This window comes from Trachemys scripta, chromosome 12, assembly GCF_013100865.1.
Source record: "Trachemys scripta elegans isolate TJP31775 chromosome 12, CAS_Tse_1.0, whole genome shotgun sequence".
Lineage (NCBI taxonomy): Eukaryota > Metazoa > Chordata > Testudines > Emydidae > Trachemys > Trachemys scripta.
Genome location: NC_048309.1, coordinates 3790641 through 3815603, shown reverse-complemented (window position 1 = coordinate 3815603; position 24963 = coordinate 3790641). Strand labels below are relative to the sequence as shown.

The following is a 24963-nucleotide window of genomic DNA, read 5'->3' as shown; positions in this document are numbered from 1 at the left end:
TAAGTGAAAATGATTGGCTCATCTGCCTCGTGCATTATGGATGTCCAGATGTTCATTTAAAATTGGCACTTCGATACTAGCCTTGTAAGGCTAACCAGTGAGTGGCTTCTGGCCCCGCAGCTAAATCCAAAGTATTCTAGTTAATTTTTGTTTTATGACTTTAGTGCTCATTAGAGTTGCCACACTGACACTACTAGAGTGAAATTCTGTATCCACGGAACAGCAGCACCTTCTTCCCCCACGCACCTCACCTCCAACCTTTAGGAAGGTAAGAGTACAGTAAATCAATTACTTCAACCCAATTATTTTTGTACTATAAACTGTGTTAATTCAGAACCCAGCTAGAGACCCATCTATTGGTAAGATCACGGGACTGAAACACTCTGGCAGGGTTCCCACAGGCTATGGTAATACGAATAAATAAATAAATCATAACTCTGCCCACAATAATCATCCTCCATCTCACAAATGACCACTCTATATTCCTCAAACTATCCCTTCCCCAAACGCTTGTGATATATATCGAGATTTACAGTTGGCCTAGAAGGTTAATAAATCCACCATCTCCAAATGTCTTCTTAAGATCCAACCACCCATCTCCCCTGCCCTCCAAGACATCCACACAGAAGAATGTGAAATGAAGATATTCTAGTTTGGAGGTTTATGTTTTTGGGATGGATGAGGAAAACAGCAAGGTCACTCACCTGGTTATCTTCCCACAAACTTTACTGAACAATTTTCTATTTCTGTTACCTGAATAATTATAATAATTTCCACCCATCAGACTGTGAAACCCAATAATCAAAAATTAGACAAAGTAAAATCCAGCTGCATGAGTCTGCAGCAGTTAAAGCTCCCTTAAATAGATACAGGTGAAGTTATCATTTCAAGGGATATCTCCACTACCAAAAGTAGTCCAAAATTATACTCTTCAGTGAAAACCCATGTTCTATCCTGTACTGCAACTTCCCTCTAGTGGCGAAAGGAGCAAGGTGCAGTTCTTTTAAACGACAGAGCAACTTAATGCAGTTTTTCCACACAACCAGAATCACGGACTGCACACTGCAGCGCACTGAAATATTCCACTGCCTCAAAGAGAGTTTCATTATAATAGACTCCATTATGATTCTGCTCTGTGCCACAGGTTGCACGGGCCTAACGCAAGCAGTATTAAGGTGTGAAATTAGCCCCAAAAATCAATGGCTGGAACGGAACACTCAGGAGTGGGTGTGGCACTTGATTCATGTGATGATCTCAGATGACTTACAAAGATGCTGCAGGAGTGCTAAAAGCTGCTTTTCACGGACTATTTTTGATTTCCATGAAGTCACGATGACTGATATAGTTTTGTTAAAAAGGCATAAAGGGGACTCCTGATTAGAAAAAGTATTTAGGTTGAGGATGATGTCATGTGACTAATACAAAGAAAATATCACCACTAAAAATATTTCATTATATTTAATGTGTGGAGACACCTTATCTGGGATGCCTGGTTTCCTCCACACCTATTCCTGTTTATCACTACACCATTGTATTATGGCCTCTCCCTCCCTAACCAGATGATAGCTTTGTGGTATCAGTCTGTTACAAGACCTTGGGGGCTTTAAAGAGGCAGGAATTTGTTGCTGGCCGCGTTTCAGCCCTACGGTCTTTCCAACATTACTATTTGCTGAATATCTTTCCTCTTGATTTCCCTGCGTAAGTATAAGCTTCCAGGTTGAAACCTCATTTAACTATTTCCCATCCATGTTTATAACTACTACATCCCTTTGCATTATTTGTCCTTGCTGATGTCTCCCACACCTATCTTAGTATCAGCAGCACATCAGCAGAACTGACAAAAAGGTTTAAAAAAAAAATCGGAAAAAAATAAAATGTGTGTGTATCTGGCTGATGTCCTCAAAATCATCTGAGACTACTTTCCAAAAAACAAAGGAGAAAAAGTGACATCTAGGTACTCAGAAAAGCCAGAGACAGCAAAAATAAGCTAATATGCTAACTGTAAGGTGCTGGTAAATTTAAATGTACAGTAAAATATGTCCACATATTAGGACATATTGAAGTCTGGAAGAAAATATTCCAGCACAAGATTGTCCTCAGATCCATCTAAATCCTCATATTTCAACTTCCCCTTCTAATTATTCAGTCAGGTAGTAAGGAAAAGCTTTTGTATCATCATCACTGAAAAACAAAATATACCCCCACCTTCTTCCAGTCTGAACTTATTAGGAAAAAAACACAGCAGCAGTTAAAACCAATAGATGTGAATTCAAATTGGAGCACACATGCATACTCACAATTCCACATTTTGACACACTAAAAGTCACATACCACACATGCACAACTAAGTTGTTTATAACTGAAATTTCTTCTAATTTGTCAAAGACACTTTCCTAATTGTGGACAAAGTCCACGGCAGGTGTAAAATTTCAAAAATGGCAGTTTTGAGTTATCAAAATGAGAAAAAAAGACCCTCTCAAATTTCTCAGACTATCACTCACCTTTCATTTTTGAATATATTGAAAATGGACAAAGGGAATTTTACCAAACTTTCCCCCCAAAATCCACCTTTAGGCTAAGCAAAAGCAAATCAAATTTACCAAAAGGGCAATTCCATGACACCCCCCCCAGCCCAAATTCTAAGCATCTGAAAGTCTCATGTATTTGTCTCTGATTCATAGACTCTAAGACCAGAAAGGACCATTGTCATCATCTTGACCTCTTGCATAGCACAGGCCACAGGAACTTTCCCCAAAATATTTCCTAAAGCTGATGATCTTTTAGAAAAAGATCTGGTGTTGATTTAAAAATGGTCAGTGATGGAGAATCCATCACAACACTCGGTACATTGGCCAATGGTTAATTACTCTCCAATAAAAATGTATGCCTTATTTCCAGTCTGAATTTGCCTAGTTTCAACTTCCAGCCATTATATCATGTTATACAATTTGACAACTAAAAACACAAGAGTGACAAAAAATTATCAAAGGATTGTTGCAAAAATATCAGAATATTTAAAATCATATAGCAAAATGACTTCTATTTACTTCCACTGTAGATTCCACTTGGATTCAATGCCCACCTCTTCTAGACACAGTGAAAAACAAAAAGCCACGTACAATATACTCAGGGTGTGCAAACTGGTTCATTTTTACTTAGTTTATTTTAGAATTTCCACTGAAGATTTAAAATTGATACAATTCCTTAAATTAGCAAAACATTAATACCCCTAGTCAGAAAGTGAAAATATCGAAGTGTTTCTCTTTTCCAACTTGATGGAGTTTAAAATCAGTTTGTATGTTCACTTTGAAAGAACATGAATAGTCTTTTCACTCTCCCTGCTACACTTCTGAAAACACAAGTATGAAACCGTACAGACAGGAGTGTGCAAGTGCCTCAGAAGAAGCCCAATCCTCTTTGGAAGCACACTCAGTGCAACATTCGGCACTTATAGCAGTATAGGAAACAGGCTTCAAATTGGCAGGGCAGGCATAAATGAGTGGGTACAAGCACAAGATGTGCTGGGTCTGTACTGCCGGTGAAGTGCAGTAAAAACTATTGGATTTAAAAAAAAGGCTTTCACCACCTCTGAAATCACCTAGCAGCAACAGCTCCTGTCAGTCACCAATGGAAAGTAGTATTCCTGGAAAAGGGGATTCAGTGGCACTACTGCTGCTGAGAAATTTTCCAGGATTGAGTAAATATTTGAGCGGAGGCAATTACTGAAAACTTCCTCCAGGCTGTCAAAGTTCAACCTAAAAGGACCAGAATGTCACAAGAATCTGCTGATTCAAACAGAGAAGAAATGAAGATCCCCCATTTCAATACAATTCTAAGGACAACATTTGCTTCTTTCCCCTCTTGTTGAAAGAGAAGTGGGAAGAGAGGTCTTTGGGGATTGATGAGGTTTGCCAAGGAGAGGAATGATGCTGCGAGAAGCTGAGATCAAGGGTCTGTAAATGAATGTGCACCCTGTTTCTTTTTCCAATCTCCTTTTCTGCTGGCTCTTTAACCAGTGCTGACGTGATGCACTTGCCCCTTGTCAGGGAGGTTATGGCAGGAAAAAAACTTGGGCTAAATGCTTCCTCTTGGTATCAGCTTGGCATTCTGGGCACTCTTTAGCAATCTGGGGAGACAGATGAACAAAACACAGATTACAGGCATTACATTTCCTGTCAAATGTCTGCATAGAATAGATCTGCAAAGAAGGAAGTCTACAGAATAGCAGTCTCAATATAAACATCAGTCACACCCACCATTTGCCAGTCCCCAACAATTATAATTATTACAAACATACTTTACATGTAACCATTTAACTGGTTGTGACACAAGAAAGAAAAGGAAAAATTTCCTAATGAAGTAGCAATTCAAGCTGAGCGAAGAACCAATTTTTCTGTTCAGGGGCTGAACAAAAAAAAAAACCAAAAACCAAAAACCTGAAAATTTAGTTCGGCTCAAACTGAAAACTGATTTTTTTAATCTCACTGAAACAAAACATGTACTTTGACCTGAAACAATTTTTTTTTTTCAGTTTGCTGTTTCAGGTTGTTTGAGTGTTTTTCACCTTTTTAATTAGATAAATTTCTAAATGAAACATCTTTCAAAATGAGATATTAAACTGTTTAACTTAAAAATGATGAAAAGAAAATGTTTTGACTTTTTCAACTGTACCCCCTTTTTTCAGGTAAAACTATCCACTAAATTTGACCCAAATTTTCAAGTAATTTTGGTGCCCTTAAGAATGCATTCCTCAGCAATTTAGCCAACAAAAAAATTCTGCCCAATTCTCGTAGCAACTCACCCCACAGGAATGGTTTCTGTTAAACCAATTCCAATTGTGCAATTACTAAAAAGGCTAAAATAAAGGGGAAAAAATGCAGAATATGCAACAGCTGTTGCAAAAGTATACAAATATTTGGTTGTTCAAAAAACTAAATAAGATAGTAGCTGAACTTCTTGAGCTCCCACTTCCTCTTGTACAATTCAAAGCACAGAACAGGGGAAGTGACCTATCTGAGACGCAAAGCAACCCGTGATGTTTATGGCCATGGCCAAGTTGTGGTGGCAGGACAAGATGCGACTGTTAGCTGATTGTGGCTATGTGAAATAAGTGGATTTTTAACAGTGGGATAGCTAATGCATGTTAGTTACCTCACTGTAAAAAAATGCCTTTTTTGGGTCCGTGAAGACAAAGCCTGTGAGATGAAAACCTCTCTGCTGTGAAGGTTATAGCCTGTTGGTCTCACTGCTCCTAACATGAAAAAGTTCTAGCCTTTATGAACTTGATCCTGTGAGATTCCTTATTATGTCCCTAGTTAACAGAGCTAGTTTTTTTTCCACATTGAGGGAAAGGTAACCTCCAAGACCTTCTTGTTGACTTACTCTCTGTTCAAAGATGAAGCCGCCTAGAACCAATTTTTCCACTTCCTCCTAGGAACTCTGGGACGAAGGCTATTGGCCAAGGAAAAAAATGTTTTAAATATTTTAAAAGTGAGACTGTCTAAACTAAATTTAGTCCTGGTGGAGGCCATACTGACAGCCTTGGAGATTGCTACATACTCAAAGGGCAGATGCAGCGTGAGCAGTAGCAGTTCAAGGTCTCCCAGTATAGAAGTTAGTCAGTCCTCGTAATAGAAGCTAGACTGCAGCAGAGTGGCTTAATGCATTATCCTTTTGATTCTGGAAACAGGGGTTGAAAGGCTACAAATGGACAGAAGCTTGGTTGTCTCAATCTAATCCCCAGGAAACATCCATCTGTAAGCATGCTTTGATATCCTCAAATGGAAGGCACTATATACGTGCAAAGTATCATGATAGTCTGCCCATATTACAGACCAACTGCGCAAGGTAGAACAATGTATAGTTTCTGCTCAGGAATAACCTGCACAAAATGCTGCAAATCAGGACTGAGGCACACTGGAAGAGGTATGTGGAAAAAACTGCACAGTGTCTATCTGTTCATTGTATACTGGCGCATTTAAGACCACCAATTTCACAAAACATTTAAAGACTAAGCCCTACAGTATATATCATGTGCATGATGCTCAGCTTGCCAAATGGGTCTTGAAAGAATTCACTGGAGAGAGAGATCTTCCCCAAGCTGCTCTTCCTAGTGCATGCCCTATGGACTGAACATCCTCCTGTGCTGAAAGTTCTAATGCTTGACCAACATTCTTCCCACACCTTTAAGGGTCTTACCATAATAATGACTGAAAAAGGACTAAAGATTAGGGTAAAAAGAAGTCATTGTGTGCTGTATGATGGATTGTTAGTCACTTCCTCATTAAATGCAGTAAGCTTGAACTGGTTATTTAGAATGAATGAACTCATGAGTAACTTGTAGTAAAGGAACCAAGTTTAGTCTACAAGTCACCAGTTCGAATCCAGACTAGGCCAAATGTTACTACCATGCGCCCAGAGGGGGCCCAGAGGAAATAAGTGGTCAGTGGCTGTTCATTTCCTGCTCGTGAGACATCTGTCATAAAACAAATCCCCCTGGGAATGAAGCTGGATCAAGAACTGAACAAGAATGAGGGGTGGCTTCTCCTCCTCCTCCAGGCTTTAGAGAGAGATGGGAAAATTTCTTTCCTCTCTCAGACCTTTTGTGTCCCACAATATTAACACTCGGTTGCCCTCTTTCCTAGGTGACTGGATGCAGAACAAACCTTTTATCCTGTCTCTTGGATCAGAGAACCTGCCCCACACCAGGCCTAAGAATGCCAGCTTCCAAAACTGCAAGATACTCAACTTCTCATCAACCAAACTATACCAGACCCATGCCACAAAGTAAGCCAAATATGTTTGTTCCAGAGCTTTCAACTCTGGCAACAGGCCTGAAAACACTGCAGCTAAGAGTGTGCCTCCCAGCATGGGCATACAGACTTGTGCTAACTTCACTCAAGCTCGCTTGCTAAAAATAGCAGTGTGGATGTTGTGGCATGGGAGGTGGCTTTGGCGAGCCATCCAAGTCCAAGCCCATCCGACCCCCTGGATCTGCACTTAGGGGAGTAGTCCAAACTGCTGCCCAGGCTGCAACATCCACACTGCTACTTTTAGCAAGCTAGTGCAAATCTGTCTACCCAGGCTGGGAAGCACACTCCCAGCTGCAGTGTATACAAACCCTGTATCACTGGTCACAGGTTCCTGAAGGGAGGAAACGCAGGTGCTCGAAAACCAGTTGGTCCTGCAGGATAAGTGGCTGGTATATTCAGGGTAGTGTAGCCAGATCCTAGTCAGAGCAGAAGAATCACATTTCTCCATGAGACAGGTCAAGAAACCCAAGACCTGTGCTGCGTGCATTCAAAGAAACCAGGAGGGGTAAGTCTTCAGTGAAAAAGAGGTTTGCTCCTAATTTGGGTTAGCTAATCCAAATTAACTGACTTGGGTTAAAATAGCTATGAAGACACAGCAACTCCACTTTTAACTTGAGTTAGCAGCATGAGTTAAAGCTTATAGGGGAGCCTATGGTTGAACTCAATCTGCTAATGTGAGTTAAAAAATGAGTTGCCACGTCTTCCCTGCTATTTTAACCTGAGTTAACTAATGCAGATGAGTAACCAGAATTAAGAACACACTCCCCTCCCCCCACAGTGAATACATGCCCTCTGGGAACAGAAGTTAAGACACCACTACATCCACGACAGGCTGGTTGTAACTACACTCCATAAAACAAGGGTGTGCCATTTCATCTCTATAGGCTGCTGAGAATTATGTCAGAAGGATGGAAGGTTCATTTGCTTGTGAGCTAAGAAAAAACTAAACTAATCTTGGGAATTAAGGTGTCGTTCAGTCCTAAGAAGCACCACCTCATCCTGACGAAAAATACAGTATGGTGCAGTACTGTGGCTCCCCGCCCCCTCCAAAAAAACCCCCAGCCTGACATAATAGCAATTAGGAAAGAGTTTACAAGTGGAAAATCACAGGGAGTCCTTCCTCAGAGGTTCAAAGGAAGGATTCATAAAAGGTCTGTAGCAAACAGGAAACAAACCTGTGGATTTTTCAGTTCTTAGGAATCTAGTGATATGATGCTGTTTTATAATCAGCCTGGGTCTTCTGCAGCAGAGATTAAGAAAGGACATACCAGCAGGATGCTGGCCTCAAGGGCTTTCTCCCTCGAGAGGGGTTGATGAGCAAGCTGTCTGGGAACAGGCAGACAAGTATTCCTGTTTCTTGGACAGCTGCCACTAGGACCTCAGTAAAGATTCATGGCATGGCCAACAAATTGAAAGGAAGGGACTTATACTCAAAGTGTCTCTTGTAGTGGCAGAAATTTAGACACTTGTAATGACACACTTCACTCCTGTTTCTGCTCTATCAATGACAGGAAGTTCTGGGGATGCAGAACTTTTATGATAGAGTTAAAAGCCTCCATACTGAAGTTTGACTTTTGAGTGAATAAACTGAGTGCTTTGAGATCCAAGATGGTCTGCATGGCCCTTTTCTATTTTGAACCAAAAAGAAACAATCAAACACACTCCATAAGATTGCGTGTTTGATGGGACTGGTTCTATAGCCCTAATCTACAGCAGTCACAAAATGGCCTATTGGCCTTCTTGTAATTTCCTGGATTCTTTAATGTTGGGAATATCATGCATTTGGGGGGGAGGGGGGGAATTCTATTGAACAGCTGTTCTGAATCGATTCTAGAACCCATTTGTGTGAAGACGTCTTTATTATTAATTTAATCTGGATTCTCCACACTTGGTCAATATATTCCAGGATCTTCTTCCTGACAAACAGTCCCTATGAAGCTCAGAAGACTGGTAGGTACAGAAGGACTGCCTGTTTCTGAATGCCTGCTCATAGTCCCTTCTGTACTGCTTCGTGGATAAGAGGAGAGGGATTTCTCTTTCTTCTCTGCTGCCTTTGTGACCAACTTGTCTACAGGCCTCTGATTAACACCCTCGTCCTCACCCCCAAGTACATGGAAGCTGTCAAGCCTTTTCATCCTCTCATCTGCCTTTCATGGGCAGAGCCACAGATCCTGTTAGGCTACTGTACTTGAGTCACTGAGAGCTCTGCACAGCACAGGAAGTCTAGGAAAGTATCTGTTGTGGAGGATGCTACCAAAGAGATGCTTTGCAGTAATGCTTTCATCTTCTTATCCAGAGGGAAGGCATCCATCTCTGCAAGCCAGGATAACCCTAAAGTATCAGGATGATGCAGTGATGGCAGGAAGGTTGCCTCATGATTGTGCCTTATAGAAGACACTTCAGGAATGAAATGAAACCGGGCAAAGAAAATGTTTAAAATAAGAGTTAAGATGTATGAAAAATCTGTCATGAATTAAGTTCCTCAGATTGCCACTTGCACCTTTCTGGAGGCAGAGAAAATTGGGGAAGGCTCAGACGGGGTGAGACTTTATTTCTCAACCAGGACAAAAGATATGGTCTGCCTTCAATCACTGCAGAATGGAGATGATGAAGTCAGAGTGGCAAGGCCCTGAAGGAAGCCTGAACTGTGTGTGGTGTTGGTAAGCAGAGGACTTCCGACTCCAGGGCTGTCCATCTGGTTCATTAAACCAACACAAAATTTACTAAAAGTTTCAGAAAATAACTGAAACTAATAAGCAAAGCCAACCTTTAAGAGCTGTTCCCAGCATGTTTTGCAGCAAGTGAAGGTACATAACTGGCATTTAAAAGGCACATCATCCTCAGATTTGCATTTAGAGCACTGGAATCTTCCTAAAAATAGCAGTTGAGAGAGAAGTTACCGGGGGTGGGGAAGGAGGGGGAGAAAGAGAGAGAGAGAGAGAGAGAGAGAGAGAAAAGACACTAAATTCCAGTAACTCTTTGTTTCAGAAGTTCTTATACATTCATGTTTCCAGTGCATTTTGTAGAAAGCAATAGTTGAAGGTGTGTGCAATCTGTTTTATGAGGCCCCTGTATTTTAGAGGTGCAATTCCTGGTCCTATTACACAGTTTCTTCTGTGTGACCTCACTCAATTTTTCTGTGCCTCAATTCCCCATCTACGAAGCTGGGTAATACTGCTGACCTCACAGGGTAGGTGTGAGGATAACTACATTAGTACTCAGCGGGCACTCATCCTAGGCCAATAAGTACTTAGACAGAATGGACGTAGTTGAACAAGAAAACCCAAATTCGATTTTATTCTATATAAGCTTTTATACCACACTCATCACTGCAGTATCTGAGTGCTTAAATACACATGAATAACTGTAGTAATAAAAGATGGCTTCATACTGTTCTTCTAAAAAGGGTGAACATAATTTGGATTTTCTACACATTTTTGACCACTCTTCTCTCGAGTTAGAGGGCAAAATCTCCACATCTCCACCTACCACATTCTGGCTCCATATTGAGGGGCAAGACAGGCAAATTGCATGGGTTGGTCGGCGCTCTTATGCTGTTGGATCCTGTCAATGTGTCTGTCTTTTGAGATCCAGGTTTGCTGTTCTGATTACTACAGAAGGAGAAAATCTTGCTCTGGGTTTTTCTTGGCACTTCACTCTTGAAAGTAGCTGCACACGAATACATATCAAACAGTATATAATGTGGTGTAATGCATAATACTAGACATACCTCCGCTCTTTGTGAAATTTGACCAGCTGGCATTTCCAGGAGGTTTTCATTTAGAAGCCTGCCAGAAAAATTTGATTAACTCCCCCCCCCCCCCAATTACATTGTTCCATACCACAAGTTTCTGATACTGTATTAACATACACAAAATCATCATTGAAAAAAATGGAGAGCCTTCCAATGGAACGACTCTAATGTGGTAGACTCTACCTAAAGATAGTGGACTTTGCTCACATGGAAGATTTTGCAGGTGACTGTCATTATTTCCTTGTGTTCATCCACTTGTCTTTCTGTACCCACCTGTTCTCTCTTGTGTGATACTTAGATTGCAAGCTCTTTGGGGCAGGAAAGAGCTTGTTGTTGTGTTTTGTGTTTGTACAGCACCTAGCATAATGGGGTCCAGATCCATGTCTGGAGTGCTCCTACGTGCTACCACAATAATAAATAATACTACCTAAATGCCAGAAAAGTGTTCATTCCAAACCTGGTGTGTGGCTGACAGGTTTATCCTGAGTTTCACTATTTTCTGTTTTGGAACATGAATTCTCCAAATTCAGAGGGCTCTTGGCCTCCTGCACTTCCGGTTGTAATTTCTTCTTTTCCTCACTGCAGCTCATTCCAGTCAGGTCTTTACACATCTGCTTGAATTGTTCTTTGTGATGAGGACGCACAAACATGTAGAACCCTGCCCAAAATGTTTTAAAAAGTCAAACATACATGAAATGAATTGGTTTAGCATAGATTGTTCATTCCTTTTTGGAAAAGGGAAAAGCTCTATGGAGACTGAGCAAGAATAGCTACTGATTCCCACCCTCTACCCAGCACATCTGAAGGTTTGGGAAATGTCTGATCATTTCTTGAGGGGGTCGATGCTTAATTTTTTTTTCTCACTAGAGGATGGATGAGTATTGGCATTGACAGCAGCATCAGCTTGTCTGAAAATTTTGCTTCCACCCTTGAAAGAGACATTAATTCTGTTCTGGTGCGCCAATGAACACTGCAGGGTGTTACAAAGTCAAACAAGTTCGGTGCCCAAAAAGGTTGTCTCAAGAAGGAATCCCCTTGGTACCGTTTGTTTATTGGGAAAGAATCAGACCATTATAGAAATTTTAAGAAGTCCCCACTATGGGTTATTGCCAGGCTTAGACAATTCCTTTTTGGTACTTCAATTTGAAACTGGCTTGCTCACTAAAAACATTGATACATCATAGTCAATAACAGAGACACAAAGTGGTTGAGGTAATATCTTTTATTGGACCAACTTCTGTTAGTGAGAGAGAGACAAGCTTTCAAGCTCTCTCATCAACAGAAGTTGGTCCAATAAAAATATACTACCGTCACGCACGTTGTCTCTCTAGTGTCCTGGAACTGACACAGCTACAACAACACTGCATATTCAATAATGTGACATTCAACAGGAAATTCTGACTCATCACATCATGTGGTTCATTTCCATCCTACTCTTCAGCTGTGACAAACCCACATCTACAGTTAACAGAGTAGGGCAACCTACTTCCTAACACTCTGTTGCGGGATTCTGGATGGGATTCTGCGGGACCCAACAGAGCCACATTTCAGCATTTTCTACTCCTGTTAGCTGCTCTCATCCTTCAGCTGCCTTGCACATTTAGCATCCACTCCTCCCGGAAGAGAACTGCCCATCAAAGGCACTAGGATGTCCACAAGTCAGTAAGAGGGCAGTAATGAAACATTATAGTAGTGGAATTAGAGATCCCTCTTCAAGGTGGTTAGGCCCAACATGTGTATGTTTTCCTTTTTCTTTATCTGTCTGAAAATGTGTGTATTATTTAAGCTAAATCAAAACCTAACCTCAACTTTTCAGTGCCAGTAGCCTAGGATATAATGAGAAACTCTACAATAACAAACCAGCACATATGGGCAGAAAGGGGAAAAAATTCTGTAAGGAAATAAATGTCAGTTTCAAGATTCTAAAGGTTTATTATAAATAATGGTAAATCAAGACTGTTAATCAGGATAAAATTCCTTAACTGTGTCCATGTAAATATCTGAGGGGAAAAACCAGTGACTCAGAAGTGAGACTGTCTATCCCTAAAAGCTGAAAGTCTTTTAGGGCATAGCACCAGATATGGAAGCCAATAGCCATGAGAACGGTAGTTTGAGAGTCTATGCAATAACCAGAATCACCTGTTCTAAAGAGCAGTCCTCGCAGAAATAAGGAAAATAATGCAATGAAATCAGACAAGTGAAAGAAGCACATCTGCAGGAAGTGAGTGTAGTTGTGGAAGCATTATCTCAGTTTTAGGTTTCTTCAGGAATCGAGTGTAATCAGAACAAGTGGAAGCAGTGCCCACTTTTATAACTTCAAAATTACCTGGATTTGGCGAACACTTTTATGCAGCAAGTCCCATTTTCCCAGAGTGCTGAATACAGAGAGAAGAGATGCAATGTGTTCTGTCAGTGCTAATAAGTTCATCAGAAGGATAGAGTTTGCAAACCAATTTACGCCGATCAGTGAGCGTTTACTGTGTACATCTGAGGTGTATGAGGGACAGGATCACAGCACCTATATCTATTTCTAAAACAAAAAAAATTAAATAAAAATACTTGCGTTGCAGGAGGTGAAAGTACTCTGGCTTCTCGGTGGTGAGGGCAGCTACCACCAACACCATGGCGTCATAGTCATCTGTCTTCTTATATGCCGATAGTGCTGCACAGAAGCGGCTGTAACTGTTTTTGTCCAAAACTTTTTTCAGATCATTGAGATATGTAGCTCTGACTAGCTCATGGTGATCCTCTCCGCGAGAGCTTGATGCCTCTTCAGGATCCTCCTTAGGGATATGGGTGTGATTTTCTCCTGAGAGAGAACATACATTATCAATGCTTTAGGAAGGACAATCTAGAATTTTTAAGGGAGACACCTTGTACCCTGCCTGCATATTCTAGGAATCTGTTAAATCAATGGAAAAATCAGCCACAATGTGTGAGGTCAGTACTAAAATAATGCCGTGTGTTTTCCCTTAGGCAGCAAGCAGCAATCTTCCAAATAGCTGTGCTAACAAGCAGTGCTGGCATGCCAAGGAAGGAAGAAAAAAAGCCCAATTCATTTAACAAGCATAGGATTTATCCTCACCCAGGAAATAAAGTGAGAAAAAAATAACGTTTGCCAAATAGGAAATCATCATTGAAAGGGAATTATTTCAAAATTTTAAAAACACAGCACCATATGCAATAGAGTGTACAAACCTGATCAAAGCAGCTAACACCATTCTTTTAACCACATAATTAAAGTATATTTTGTTACAATCCAAAGGAGCGCTTTTGATTGACAGGCCATTGTGCTGTCTTACAGAGATAAAGCTGTGGTTTGTATTTCAGCACAATGCCAATCAACAGTTTCAAGTTCTTAAGTGGCCACATGTTGACAACTTAAAAAAAAATTTTTTTTTTTAAACTGCAGAACAAAAATTGAAATTCTCTTTGAAAAGGAAGGGACTCAACTCAGTTCCCTGAAGGGGGAGGGAGCGGAAAGAAGTGAATGTGGCTACAGAGCCTGGTGGGAATTTTGTAATCGGTATCTTTTTACATCACGGCATATCATGGAACCATCTGACACCCTCCCTCATAAGGAAACATCCTATTTAGGGGGTAACCTAGATAAGAGAGAAATGTAGAAACTCTTTCTTAACACTGGGGACACGTGTAGGAAAACTGGAGTTGTTGTTTGTTAATGGCTCTTCTATTCCAGCTGCTTGTTTCCCCCACACACAGCCTCCGAGCCAAACATCCCTACACTGTCACAGATCACTATGAAATCAAGTGAGAATTAATCAGCAGGAGATAATCATATCGTGAAAACAAAGATCCGGTTCTCAGACAAAGTCCCTAAAAATATAGGAGAGAAGGAAATAGAAAGCAAGAAAACTAGAATTGCTTCATAAATGATATTCTTTTAAAGCTTTCCAAGAAATGTCAGCAGCTCTTTGCAAGAAGATGATTAAAAAGTCTTGGACTATTCCTTATTTTTTAAAATACTGTAAAATGTTAACGTTTAACAGCTATAGTCACTGATTACTGCTAAGGACCATGTCTAGAGGGCAGTTAAAAAAAGAGTTTAGTTTGTATGAACTAAGCTTAAAAGTAGTGATAGGAACCTTATTCATTTCTCCAAGAAATTCCCAGCTGATCTCAGGAATAGCACAGATCTACACGGAGCCACTGACTTTCAGAGGTAAATGTTGGTGAAAATAAGGCCAGAAGGATGGATGCAAAAAACATGATGCAACTACATGAATACATTTACTGACCTGCATTTTTGAAAAATATAAGCCTTTTTGCTCTAGGCACATGCTGTGACACCGAGGCCCATTTGTGGTTAGTACTGTGTCAGCAGGTCTTGTCAGGCCTGACATACTCATCACACCTAGCACATTATTGTTATAATCTGTATCTAAAAGGTGGCATGTTAGATATCATTGGAAAACTAAACTCACTGATCATTAAAATTCTTGTCTGATGTATGCACAGGGTGTGTACAAAAAGTCATGAATATGTGCTAGAATTATTTTCTTAAAACGTGTTTGGCAAGCAATGCATAAGCACAGTGCTTCAGACAAAGAAAGGTGGATTTACGTCAACATATGTATAAGCAATAAACAGGGCCATCCAACTAACAAGGGGAGGAGATTGCTAAAACAAATTGTTCTTTTCCTGCAAACACCAGCGGGGGAGAAAGAGTTTCACCACCAGACTCCAATTTGCCTTCCTCACAGCTTGAATAAACTTTACTTTGAGGTATAGTCTTGAGAATAATCTATTTTAAAGGTTTACTGGTCTATAAAGATGGAGGTGGGGAACTGAACTGATAAGCAACTTAATCAACTGATTGTATACAATATTATTATATTATAGAAGTTTATACAGTGAGGTCTTTTCTAAAAGCTACTGACACACTGGTGATTAATGTCATAATGAAATGCCTGTGTTAACACTATAGGAGGAAATATGGATATTTAAATGATATTATGCTTTAAAGCCTGTGACAAAACAGGGAGAAACAGGTTCCCTTCCCGACAGTAAAGAAAGTATCTACCTGTCTTCAATATAAATTAAGCATGGTGGAATCAAGACAATGGAAGCCCTATTTACATACAGGGGCATGGGAAGCCCACAAGAAGGGAAGAACAGCATGAGGTTATCCTGCCTCTTGAAACAAGGTAACTGAGCTTTGGAAGACAGAAGAGAAGGTTACTCTGTGCAGTAACTGAGGTTCTTCGAGATGGTTGTTACTGTGGATGCTCTACTTTATGTGAATTTGCGTGCCTGCGCTTCTACTCAGAAGTTTTAGTAGCAGCACCAGATGGGGGTCCCATAATGGAGTTGGGGTTCATATTTCAGGGTATAGGTTGCAAAGACCCTTGAGAAAGTGTTTAGTGGTCAGGTAGGAGAAGATGGAGAACCTGTCCTCTTTATGGTGGAATGCTGTGATTGCCAAGAGGTGTACTCTGATCGAGTTCACGGAGAGATCCGATCTGTTAAGTTCCAGTATATAGTCCAGTGCCATTGGTAAAGCAGAGAAAGTTGCCATAATTTGTCTATTTCGGCACCATGTATTGAATCTCTTCCATTTGTGTAGGTAAATATGTTGAATAGTAGGTGGTCTGCTGTTTAAGAGAATGTTCCTTACCTCCTCCGAACAGGTCATTTCACTGTCTCGGAGCCATGGAGTAACCCTGCCTTCAGGTGGAACCTTGCCGGTGTGAGTGTTGACTTTTGTTCGTTTATTTGAAGACCTAGAGCTACTGTCTTTAGTGCCTCTTCTCAAGTCGATGCTTTGAGTAAGCAATCATCCAAATAGGGGAATATTATGGACCTCTTGTTGGCAGAGGTGGGCAGTCACTACCACAAGAACGTTTGAAAATACCCGTGGAGCAGTGGATAATCCAAAAGGAAGTACTTTTTCCAGAACAAACCCGAGAAACCTCCTGTGTGAGGGATGCATCGTTATGTGGAAATGTATGTCCTGGAGGTTAAGGGCCGAAAACCAGTCCCCTCGCTCTAGGGCTGGAATTATCGTTGCTAGCGTGACCATCCTGAATTGCAGGGTCTTAAACTTGTTGAGTCTTAGATCGAGAATGGGCCTCTACACTCCAGTTTTTTTTTCTGGGTTAGAAAATAATGGGAGTAGAAACCCTTCCCTCTGTGTTGTGTTGGTACTGGTTCTATTGCGCCCAGGGGTCGGTACTGGGATCAGTCCTATTCAACATATTCATAAATGATCTGGAAAAAGGGGTAAACAGTGAGGTGGCACAATCTCTTATCTCTTGTTGTAGTAGAGCAGGGGTCTCAAACACGCAGTCCATGGAGTTGTTTGCTGCGGCCCGCCAAGCTCCCCGCACCTGCCCCCGCCCCCCCCGGAGTTATTTCCTGCAGCCGCCAAGCTCCCTGCACCCGCAGCCCCCTTCCCCCCCCCCCCAGCACACTGTGTCCCCGCTCCTCTGCCTACCTCCAGGCGCTTCTCACCGCCAAACAGCGCTTAGCGCTTTCCAGGAAGCAGGGGGAGGAGCGGGGAGCCGCGGGGAGCCACTCACTCAGGGGAGGAGGCGGAGAAGAGGTGGGACAGGGATTTGGGGAAGGGGTTGGAAGGGGGTGGGGCCTCATGGAAGGGGTGGAGTGGGGGCAGGGCTGGGGGTAGCAGGGGGCGGGGGCTTTTGTACCTTTATATGAAAAGGTGTCAGTGATGCAACCCTTGGGCCAACGTACTAGTCCTCATGTGGCCCTTGTGATGATTTGAGTTTGAGATCACTGTAGTAGATGTTCATGAGAAGGGTCCCTGAAGAGGGACGGGGAAGGAGGGTGATTGGGGGGAATGGAGGTAAATTGGATGGAATAACCAGTTTCAATGATTTCTAGTACCCATTTGTTTGACATGATGGTCTGCCAAGCTGGGTGGAATGGGGTCAGACAGTCTCCAAATGGATAGGTAGCTGTGGATGGTTCCAGCATTTGAAAATGTGGGAGGTATCTTGGGTCCTCGACCAAACCCTCAACCCCTGTTGTTGGGACATTGAGACTCAGAAGGGAGTGGTCTCCTTCTAGTGGGTCTCTGCCTCTGTGGGCCATACTGCCTCTGAAGTTGGGAGTAGGGCACAGATCTTGTTCTTTACACCGAGTAATACTTCTCTTGTTTTTAATTTTGGGAAGGTATATAAATGCCCAAGGATCTGAGGGTTGCCTGGGAGTCCTTTAACATACGAAGCAACTCATCTGTCTTGGATGCAAACAGCTTTGGGACCTCGAATGGAAGATCCTCGATGACAAATTGTACCATTTTGGGGAACCCAGTGAGGTGGAGCCAGGAAGCTCGTTGCATTATCATGGATGTGGCGATGGAACATGCCGCCATGTCTGCCAAGTCCAGTGAGGCCTGTAAGGCTGTTCGAGCAAGAAGGTGGCCCTCCGAGATGATTACTTTTAATTGCTCTTTTTTGTTGTTGGGTAGAAAATAAATAAATTCAGATATTTTTGAATAATTTGTGTAAATATATTTGGCCATCAATGCTTCGTAATTGGCAGTCCCAAATTGTAGGGTTGCTGACGAGTAGGCCTTATGTCCAAAAAAGTCTAACCTTTTCCAGTCCATCATATGGGGTGGTTCTGGAGTGATTTTGTCTGCCCCTTTCATTCACGGCCTCTACCACCAAAAGTGAAACCTCTGCAAGCTGCGTGGAAACTTTTTAAAGACACCATAATAGATGCTCAACTTAAACATATACCCCAAATTAAAAAACATAGTAAGAGAACCAAAAAAGAGCCACCATGGCTAAACAACAAAGTAGAATTCCTTGAGGGGGTCAACAAGCATGTGTACAGGGGGTATCCAGTGGATATAGTGTACTTAGATTTTTCAGAAAGCTTTTGAAAAGGTCCCTCACCAAAGGCTCTTAAGCAAAGTAATCTGTCATGAGGGAAGGTCCTCTCATGGACTGGTAACTGGTTAAAAGATAGGAAACAAAGGGTAGGAATAAATGGTCAGTTTTCAGAATGGAGAGAGGTAAATAGTGGTGTCCCCCAGGGGTCCGTACTGGGATCAGTCCTATTCAACATATTCATAAATGATCTGGAAAAAGGGGTAAACAGTGAGGTGGCACAATTTGCATAGGATAAAAAAGTACTCAAGATAGTTAAGTCCCAGGCAGACTGCAAAGAGCTACAGAAGGATCTCGCAAAACTGGGTGACCGGGCAACGAAATGGCAGATGAAATGCAAGGTTGATAAATGTAAAGTAATGCACATTGGAAAACATAATCCCTCCCACCCACGCCTCTCCCTCTCCATATATTATATATATATATATATATATATATATATATATAAAATAAATAAATAAAAATGATGGGGTCTAAATTAGCTGTGACCACTCAAGAAAGAACTCTTGGAGTCATTGTGGATAGTTCTCTGAAAACATCCACTCAACGTGCAGTGGCAGTCAAAAAAGCTAACAATGTTGGGAATCATTAAGAAAGGGATAGATAATAAGACAGAAAATATATTGCCTCTATATAAATCCTTCAAAAAAGATATATTGGAATTAGAATAGGTTCAGAAAAGGGCAACAAAAATGATTAGGGGTATGGAATGGCTTCCATATGAGGAGAGATTAATAAGACTGGGACTTTTCGGCTTGGAAGAGAGACGACTAAGGGGGGATATGATTGAGGTCTATAAAAGTCATGACTGGTGTGGAGAAAGTAAATAAGGAAATGTTATTTACTCCTCCTCATAACACAAGAACAAATTTAATTAATAGGCAGCAGGTTTAAAACAAATAAAAGGAAGTATTTCTTCACACAACGCAAAGTCAACCTGTGGAACTCCTTGCTAGGGGATGTTGTGAAGGCCAAGACTGTAACAGGGTTCAAAAAAGAACTAGATAAATTCTTGGAGGATAGGTCCATCAATGGCTATTAGCCAGGCTGGGCAGGGATGGTGTCCCTAACCTCTCTTTGCCCGAATCTGGGAATGGACGACAGGGGAAGGATCACACTTGATGATTTCCTGTTCTGTTTATTCCCTCTGGGGCACCCAGCATTGGCCACTGTTGGAAGACAGGATACTGGGCTAGATGGACCTTCAGTCTGACCCATTATGGCCGTTCTTATGTTCTTAAGGCCACTCTGGTAGAAATGGCATGGGCAGTGGCATCCATGGGTGCCTGCACCAGTCTTGTTCCTTAAAGACTGGTACAGGTCCTGGGTGATATTTATGGTGTTCTGGTGGATCTGGTCTAATAGCTGCGTGGATAGGCGAGGAGTGATGGGAGGAGTAGATTTCACCTTCATCCTCATCACTAGATAAAGGAGGAACTGATCTGGGTGGTGTAGTAAGATGGCTCAGTACCAAGCGTTCTGGAGTGAGGTGGCTGGTTGTGAGGAGACCAGAAGATCTTTGTGGTGGAGAAACAGTTGCCTTACTAAGAGCAGTGATGGGGTTGGTGGTACTGATTCCTTTCGTGCGCTATGCACTGCAGAGGCAGAAGGTGGTGCCATAGTCTGTAGCGTTGTCAAGATGCTCGGTGTTTGCATGTTTGAGCGGCTCCGACAGTACCGAGGCAGGGATTGTAGGTCTCCTCTTACTGCCTTTTTCCGAGCCAGCCTATTTAGGGTCTTTTGCTTGTAAGATACCCATGGTACCAGATGGTTCCACTATCTCAGAGATGGAAGGTCTCCGTGCAGTTGGTACCAACGGGATCTATCAAGTCAGGGAACACTGCTTTTTGGCAAATTCCCAAGGAGAGGAGGTCAAAACCTGCTTCTTTGCTGCCTTCTTGGCAGAATGCTCCTTCCCCGGAGAGCGTGGAAGAGAACCTCTGTCAGATGCCACCATAGGAAGGGTCTGTGATCCCGGATCGGATGTGTAGCGTAAAGACTTCTCCATCATGAGAAGTTTTAGCTGCAAGTCTCTCGTCTTCCTGGCACAGGGTTTCAAGCTGTGGCAGTGGGTGCACTTTTGAGGTGTGTCTCACCGAGGCAGCAGACACGCTGTGAGTGCCCATCAGAGACCAGGATTGAGGAGTCGCTAGTCAGGCAATGTTTAAAACCCGGGAAGCCGGGCATGCCCCTCAAAGTAGGGTTTCTCCCATGATGGAGGGTAACTGTGTTACACTAAAGGGTGTCCTAACAACTGAAACTTAAATTCCTACGATATAAAAAAAAAACAACCACCTTTTTTTCTTAAGAAAACAAACAGGGAAGGGTAAGTAACTATTGACTAACTACTAACCAACTAATATTGTAAAGTTAAAACTAGAGAAAGCTAAAGTACAGAAGTGCTGCAGTGTGCCATCAAACCGAGGTCAGTAGAAAAGGAACTGAGTGGGGTTGGTCGCACAGCGCTATGTAACTGCCTGAGGTGGCGCAAGATAGGAACAGTGCATGTGCGACTCAACCAGGCACTGCTGCTAAAAATCTCTGATTACAAGCGTAGAGGTGCAGAGTCACCTAAAGTGGAGCACCCACAGGGACACGCCTTGAAGCAGCAGCCATCTTTGGTACCCATCACTAGACAGACACAAGGGAACAAAGCTCTTGCAAGCTGAGAAAGATGAGACCTTCAACCAAGGGGGGAGGGGGTTTGAAGTCTCTGAAAACTGAATATAGGTGAGAAATCTGCTTAGGAAATGATCTTTCACCTAGGAAGACAAGGGAAGCCAGCACCTTGTACTTCTGTGGAAAGTCCTGTCTGAGGGAAAGTCAGCCATGACTGAGAAGAAGGAAGATTGTTGAGAGAAACCATCTTGAACAAAGTCTGTACCTCGCAAGATTAAATTTTAGACTTTTAGAGGTGTGTTTTCACTTTTACTTGCTTGTAACCATCTCTACTTTTATTCCTTTTAGTTGGCACCACTTACTATCTCCATAAATTTGTTTTATTTTTACTATAAACCAACTCAGTGCTGTGTTTGAAGGAAAGGGTGTATTTACCGCAGTTAAGTTAATAAGTTGTGATCTGCATTTGTCTCTTTAAGGAACAAGCTAACCTTATTATTCCTCTGAACTGTCCAGCAGAGGCCTGGACATTGCAGAACACACAGTTTTGGGACAATCAGGGACTGGGAGTGTGTTGGAGTATCTTGTTGGTTGTAACTAAGATTGGTAGAAGCGAGAGTGGGGCTGTAGACAGGCTGCTAGGGTCTGAGTTGCTGAACTATAGCATAGCACACAGACACTCAGTGTGTGAGCTGCATGCTTGTTGGTGACTGTGAGCGTCCCAGGCTGGGAACTACTGTACCAAGGCACCGTGAGGCCCTCAGGGTTACCGGGTAAGGGGTGACAACCTCTCACTGGTCTGGATTGCACCCTGAACCCCATGGACACACATACATTTCAAGTAAAATACCATCATCAAAATATGAATACCCCTCAGCCTCTCCTTCCTAACCTTGATCGATCAGTCCATCAGCCCTCACAGAGAGAGCGCCAATCACAACATGTCATTCGTGTTGTTCTAGCCAGGCCTTCAGCCACCCGCTGGCCAGGTTGTCAGTGGCACCTTCCTAACCAGCTTCATTTAACCCACCCCTCCTAAATTGCTCTCTTCTTGAAAGCCTGGAAAAACAGACAGGGGCTGCTGAGTGGCTGGAAGGTTAACAGTTCCTGTGCTCAGATCATGTTTCCCACCCTGGAGTAAATCAGGTGCAAAGACACACCCTTAGCTCAAACTTCTGACTTAAGGTGGTTATACCTTCACATACACTTGATCTGAATCACGTCCTTGGTGTTTCATTTTATACAATGCTAGCATAGTTTAGAGGCCTCAAAATCCATTTCCACTTGACACAATTTATTATTTGTTTGTACTGCCAAAGTACTTAAGAGCCCAGTCATGGACGAGGACCCTTTGCGCTAGGTGCTGTACAAACTGAACAAAAAGATGGCCTCTCCCTCCTCCCCCAAACAGCGCACAATCTAAGAATAAGACAACAAACAAGAGATGGATATTGACAGACAGCAAGGGAGTGCAAGAAAACAATCAAACAGGGAATTTGCGTTATTTCTTTATAGAAAGCGTACCTGTTCTATTCAGCCCAGAGATCAGGTGGGCTCCTCCCTTGTTCAGGTGCAGCTGGGAATTTAGCTGGCTGGATGAACCCTCCGAGAATGTTGTTTTCTGCAGACACTGCTTTTCCCCTATTAAATTAAACTAGTCAGCTAACAGTGAACGTCTAAGCTCCCCAGCCTTCAGAAGGTATGTGGAAAGCTGTTCATAGAGCCATCAGAAACCTGGAATTTCCTAGTATCTCTCTCCTCAAGCACTACACCTGGAAACCACCTGGTGCATTTTTTTGGTGAAGAGAGGACCAGGAGAATGAATATCAAACCCGCCTCCCCCCAACTCCTCCACGATCCCATCCTTCTGCAGTCACAAAGCTTTCCTGGGTTTCAGGATGACAAATAAAATACACACGGTTTGGCTAACTGTAACGAAAAACATCACACAGCAGGCATTGCCTTATACTGCAGTGTCCCATACTCAGAAGAACAAACCCCGTCTCTCTATAACCCCCTCCAGATTGACAGGATTTGTGTTTCAGCCTTCAGGTTAATTAATTTTCAGTTTAAAAAAAAAGTTATTCACACACACACACACACACACACACACACTCCCCCCCCCATACCTTCTATATCTCATGAAGGGATACAGCTTACACAGTCATGGAAATCAGCTGATGCAGATTTGCTATCAATACTTTTGAGCTGATGGAAAACATCTACTAAAGCACTCAGCTATGTGTGCCTCACCTGCCTTCTTGGCCAACATCTCTCTTTCCTCTCGCAGGAGGCTGTGTTCAGGTTTGTAGCCACAGCCCACTCCAGTCAGACTACAGCATGCTTCGTCAAACTGCTTTTTATGCTGAGGTCGAACGAACTGGTAAAATTCTTTCATTAAAGAAAGAGGAAAGAAGGTCACACATGAAGTTTATACATCCCAACACACAGAAAATTCCAGACACCTGCTGCTGGCAGGACTTGCAGTTCAGACAGCAGGTAAAATTTTCAATCTGATTTAGGAGCCTAAGAGACAAGGTGGGTGAGGTAACATTTTTTGTTGGACCAACTTCTGTTGGTGAGAGAGAGAAGTTTTGGAGCCGTATAAAGCACGCAAGTTCCATTCTCAAAAGTGACTGAGGCATTTAAGAGACCAAGTCCATTTACTCTCAATGAAATCCAGGCTCTTAAGTGCCTAACTCACTTTTGAAATGGGACTTTGGTGCTTTTGAAAATTTTACCTTATGTCCTCCCCATCCCACCCCAGGGCACAGGCTTAGAGCTGTTACTGCCTCCTGGTGACAGATTGGGGAGGGAGAGCCCAGACTTGGGCTCTTCTCCCACTCTCAGTCCCTCAACAGGAGGAGGCAGCAGGGATAGGGGGCTCGGGCTGTCCTCTCTCACTCCCAATCCCTCACCAAGAGACAGCAACGGGACTCCCAGCTGTCAGCCCCAGCAGTGGGACTCACAGCAGGAGCTCTGCCTCCTGAGGCCTGGTGCTGACGGCCCAGAGCCCAGCCGCCGCCTTCTGGTGAGGGACTGGGGGGGAAAGGAGCCCCCCGCAGGCTGACAGCAGGACTAGAGCAGAAATGTGAAATAATCACAGCTGTGAAACTAATAAGAATGTCAATTTCACTGCTGGCTTCCTGCTGTGAAACTGAGCCCCCCAAAGGCTCACAGCTGGGGCTGCCAGCACAGGGGGGCTAACAGCTGTAATCCCACACCAGGCTGACCACTTGGGCTGTAGGGGTAGGGGTCGCAGTTGTGATCTCCGTGCCTACAGCTGAGGCGGTCAGCCCCAGGGATGCTGGGCTCCAGCTGTCAGTGTCCCACAATGCCCCTCTTCAGTCAGTGTAAGCTCTCCTGGTGAGGACATGGACTGCTGACAGAAGGAGCATGTATGAACATGAACCATTGTTTTAATTACTGCTGTGACTGTACGTTGACTTAAGTTGACTTAATTTTATAGAGTGTACAAGCCCTAAGGCAGAGAGAAGGGTTAAGTCACATGCTCATGATCATACAAGTCATCAGCAGACTGGGGAATAAAACCTAGGTTTCCAACGCATAGTCCTGTGCCCTCCATTGCCTCCCTGACTAATCATGATGTTAGGAAAGTAAAAGAGCACAGGTTGGAGACTCCCTTAGCCCAGTCATTTGTTCCCCTATTTCTAATTTAAAAAATAGTGAAGTGTGGGGGACATGAATGAACTATTAGTTAGGAAATCAAAAGATGAAAAACCTGAGATTTACTGTAACACTAACTATTCCTATTGTGTTGGAAAAGGTTATTGGTATTTGGAGAAAAGCGAGTGTAAGTAACAACAACAGTCAGAATCAGCTGATAAGTGTTTTGGATTTAAAAAAATATTTTGTCCAAAGGAAAAGAACCACAAAA

General features: G+C 42.6%; 1 protein-coding gene across 14 annotated transcripts in view; it reads right to left on the bottom strand.

The window, feature by feature from the left end:
• Window positions 1-3144: 3144 nt before the first annotated feature.
• Window positions 3145-24963, bottom strand: part of RTEL1 (regulator of telomere elongation helicase 1) — a 101292-nt gene continuing 79473 nt past the window's right edge. For 5 of the 14 annotated variants that reach the window (XM_034787458.1, XM_034787461.1, XM_034787464.1 and 2 more), the window contains 7 exons: window positions 23319-23456; window positions 22590-22706; window positions 13130-13375; window positions 11024-11224; window positions 10302-10481; window positions 9580-9683; window positions 3145-4126 (listed from right to left, as the gene is read on the bottom strand). In XM_034787458.1, coding sequence (XP_034643349.1) covers window positions 4052-4126; window positions 9580-9683; window positions 10302-10481; window positions 11024-11224; window positions 13130-13375; window positions 22590-22706; window positions 23319-23456 — 1061 coding nt within the window. In that variant the 3' untranslated portion in view covers window positions 3145-4051. Of the gene's footprint in view, window positions 4127-5382; window positions 5452-9579; window positions 9684-10301; window positions 10482-11023; window positions 11225-13129; window positions 13376-22589; window positions 22707-23318; window positions 23457-24963 lie in introns of those variants that run through there. The other 9 variants (XM_034787462.1, XM_034787465.1, XR_004647868.1 and 6 more) reach the window with 9 other exon arrangements.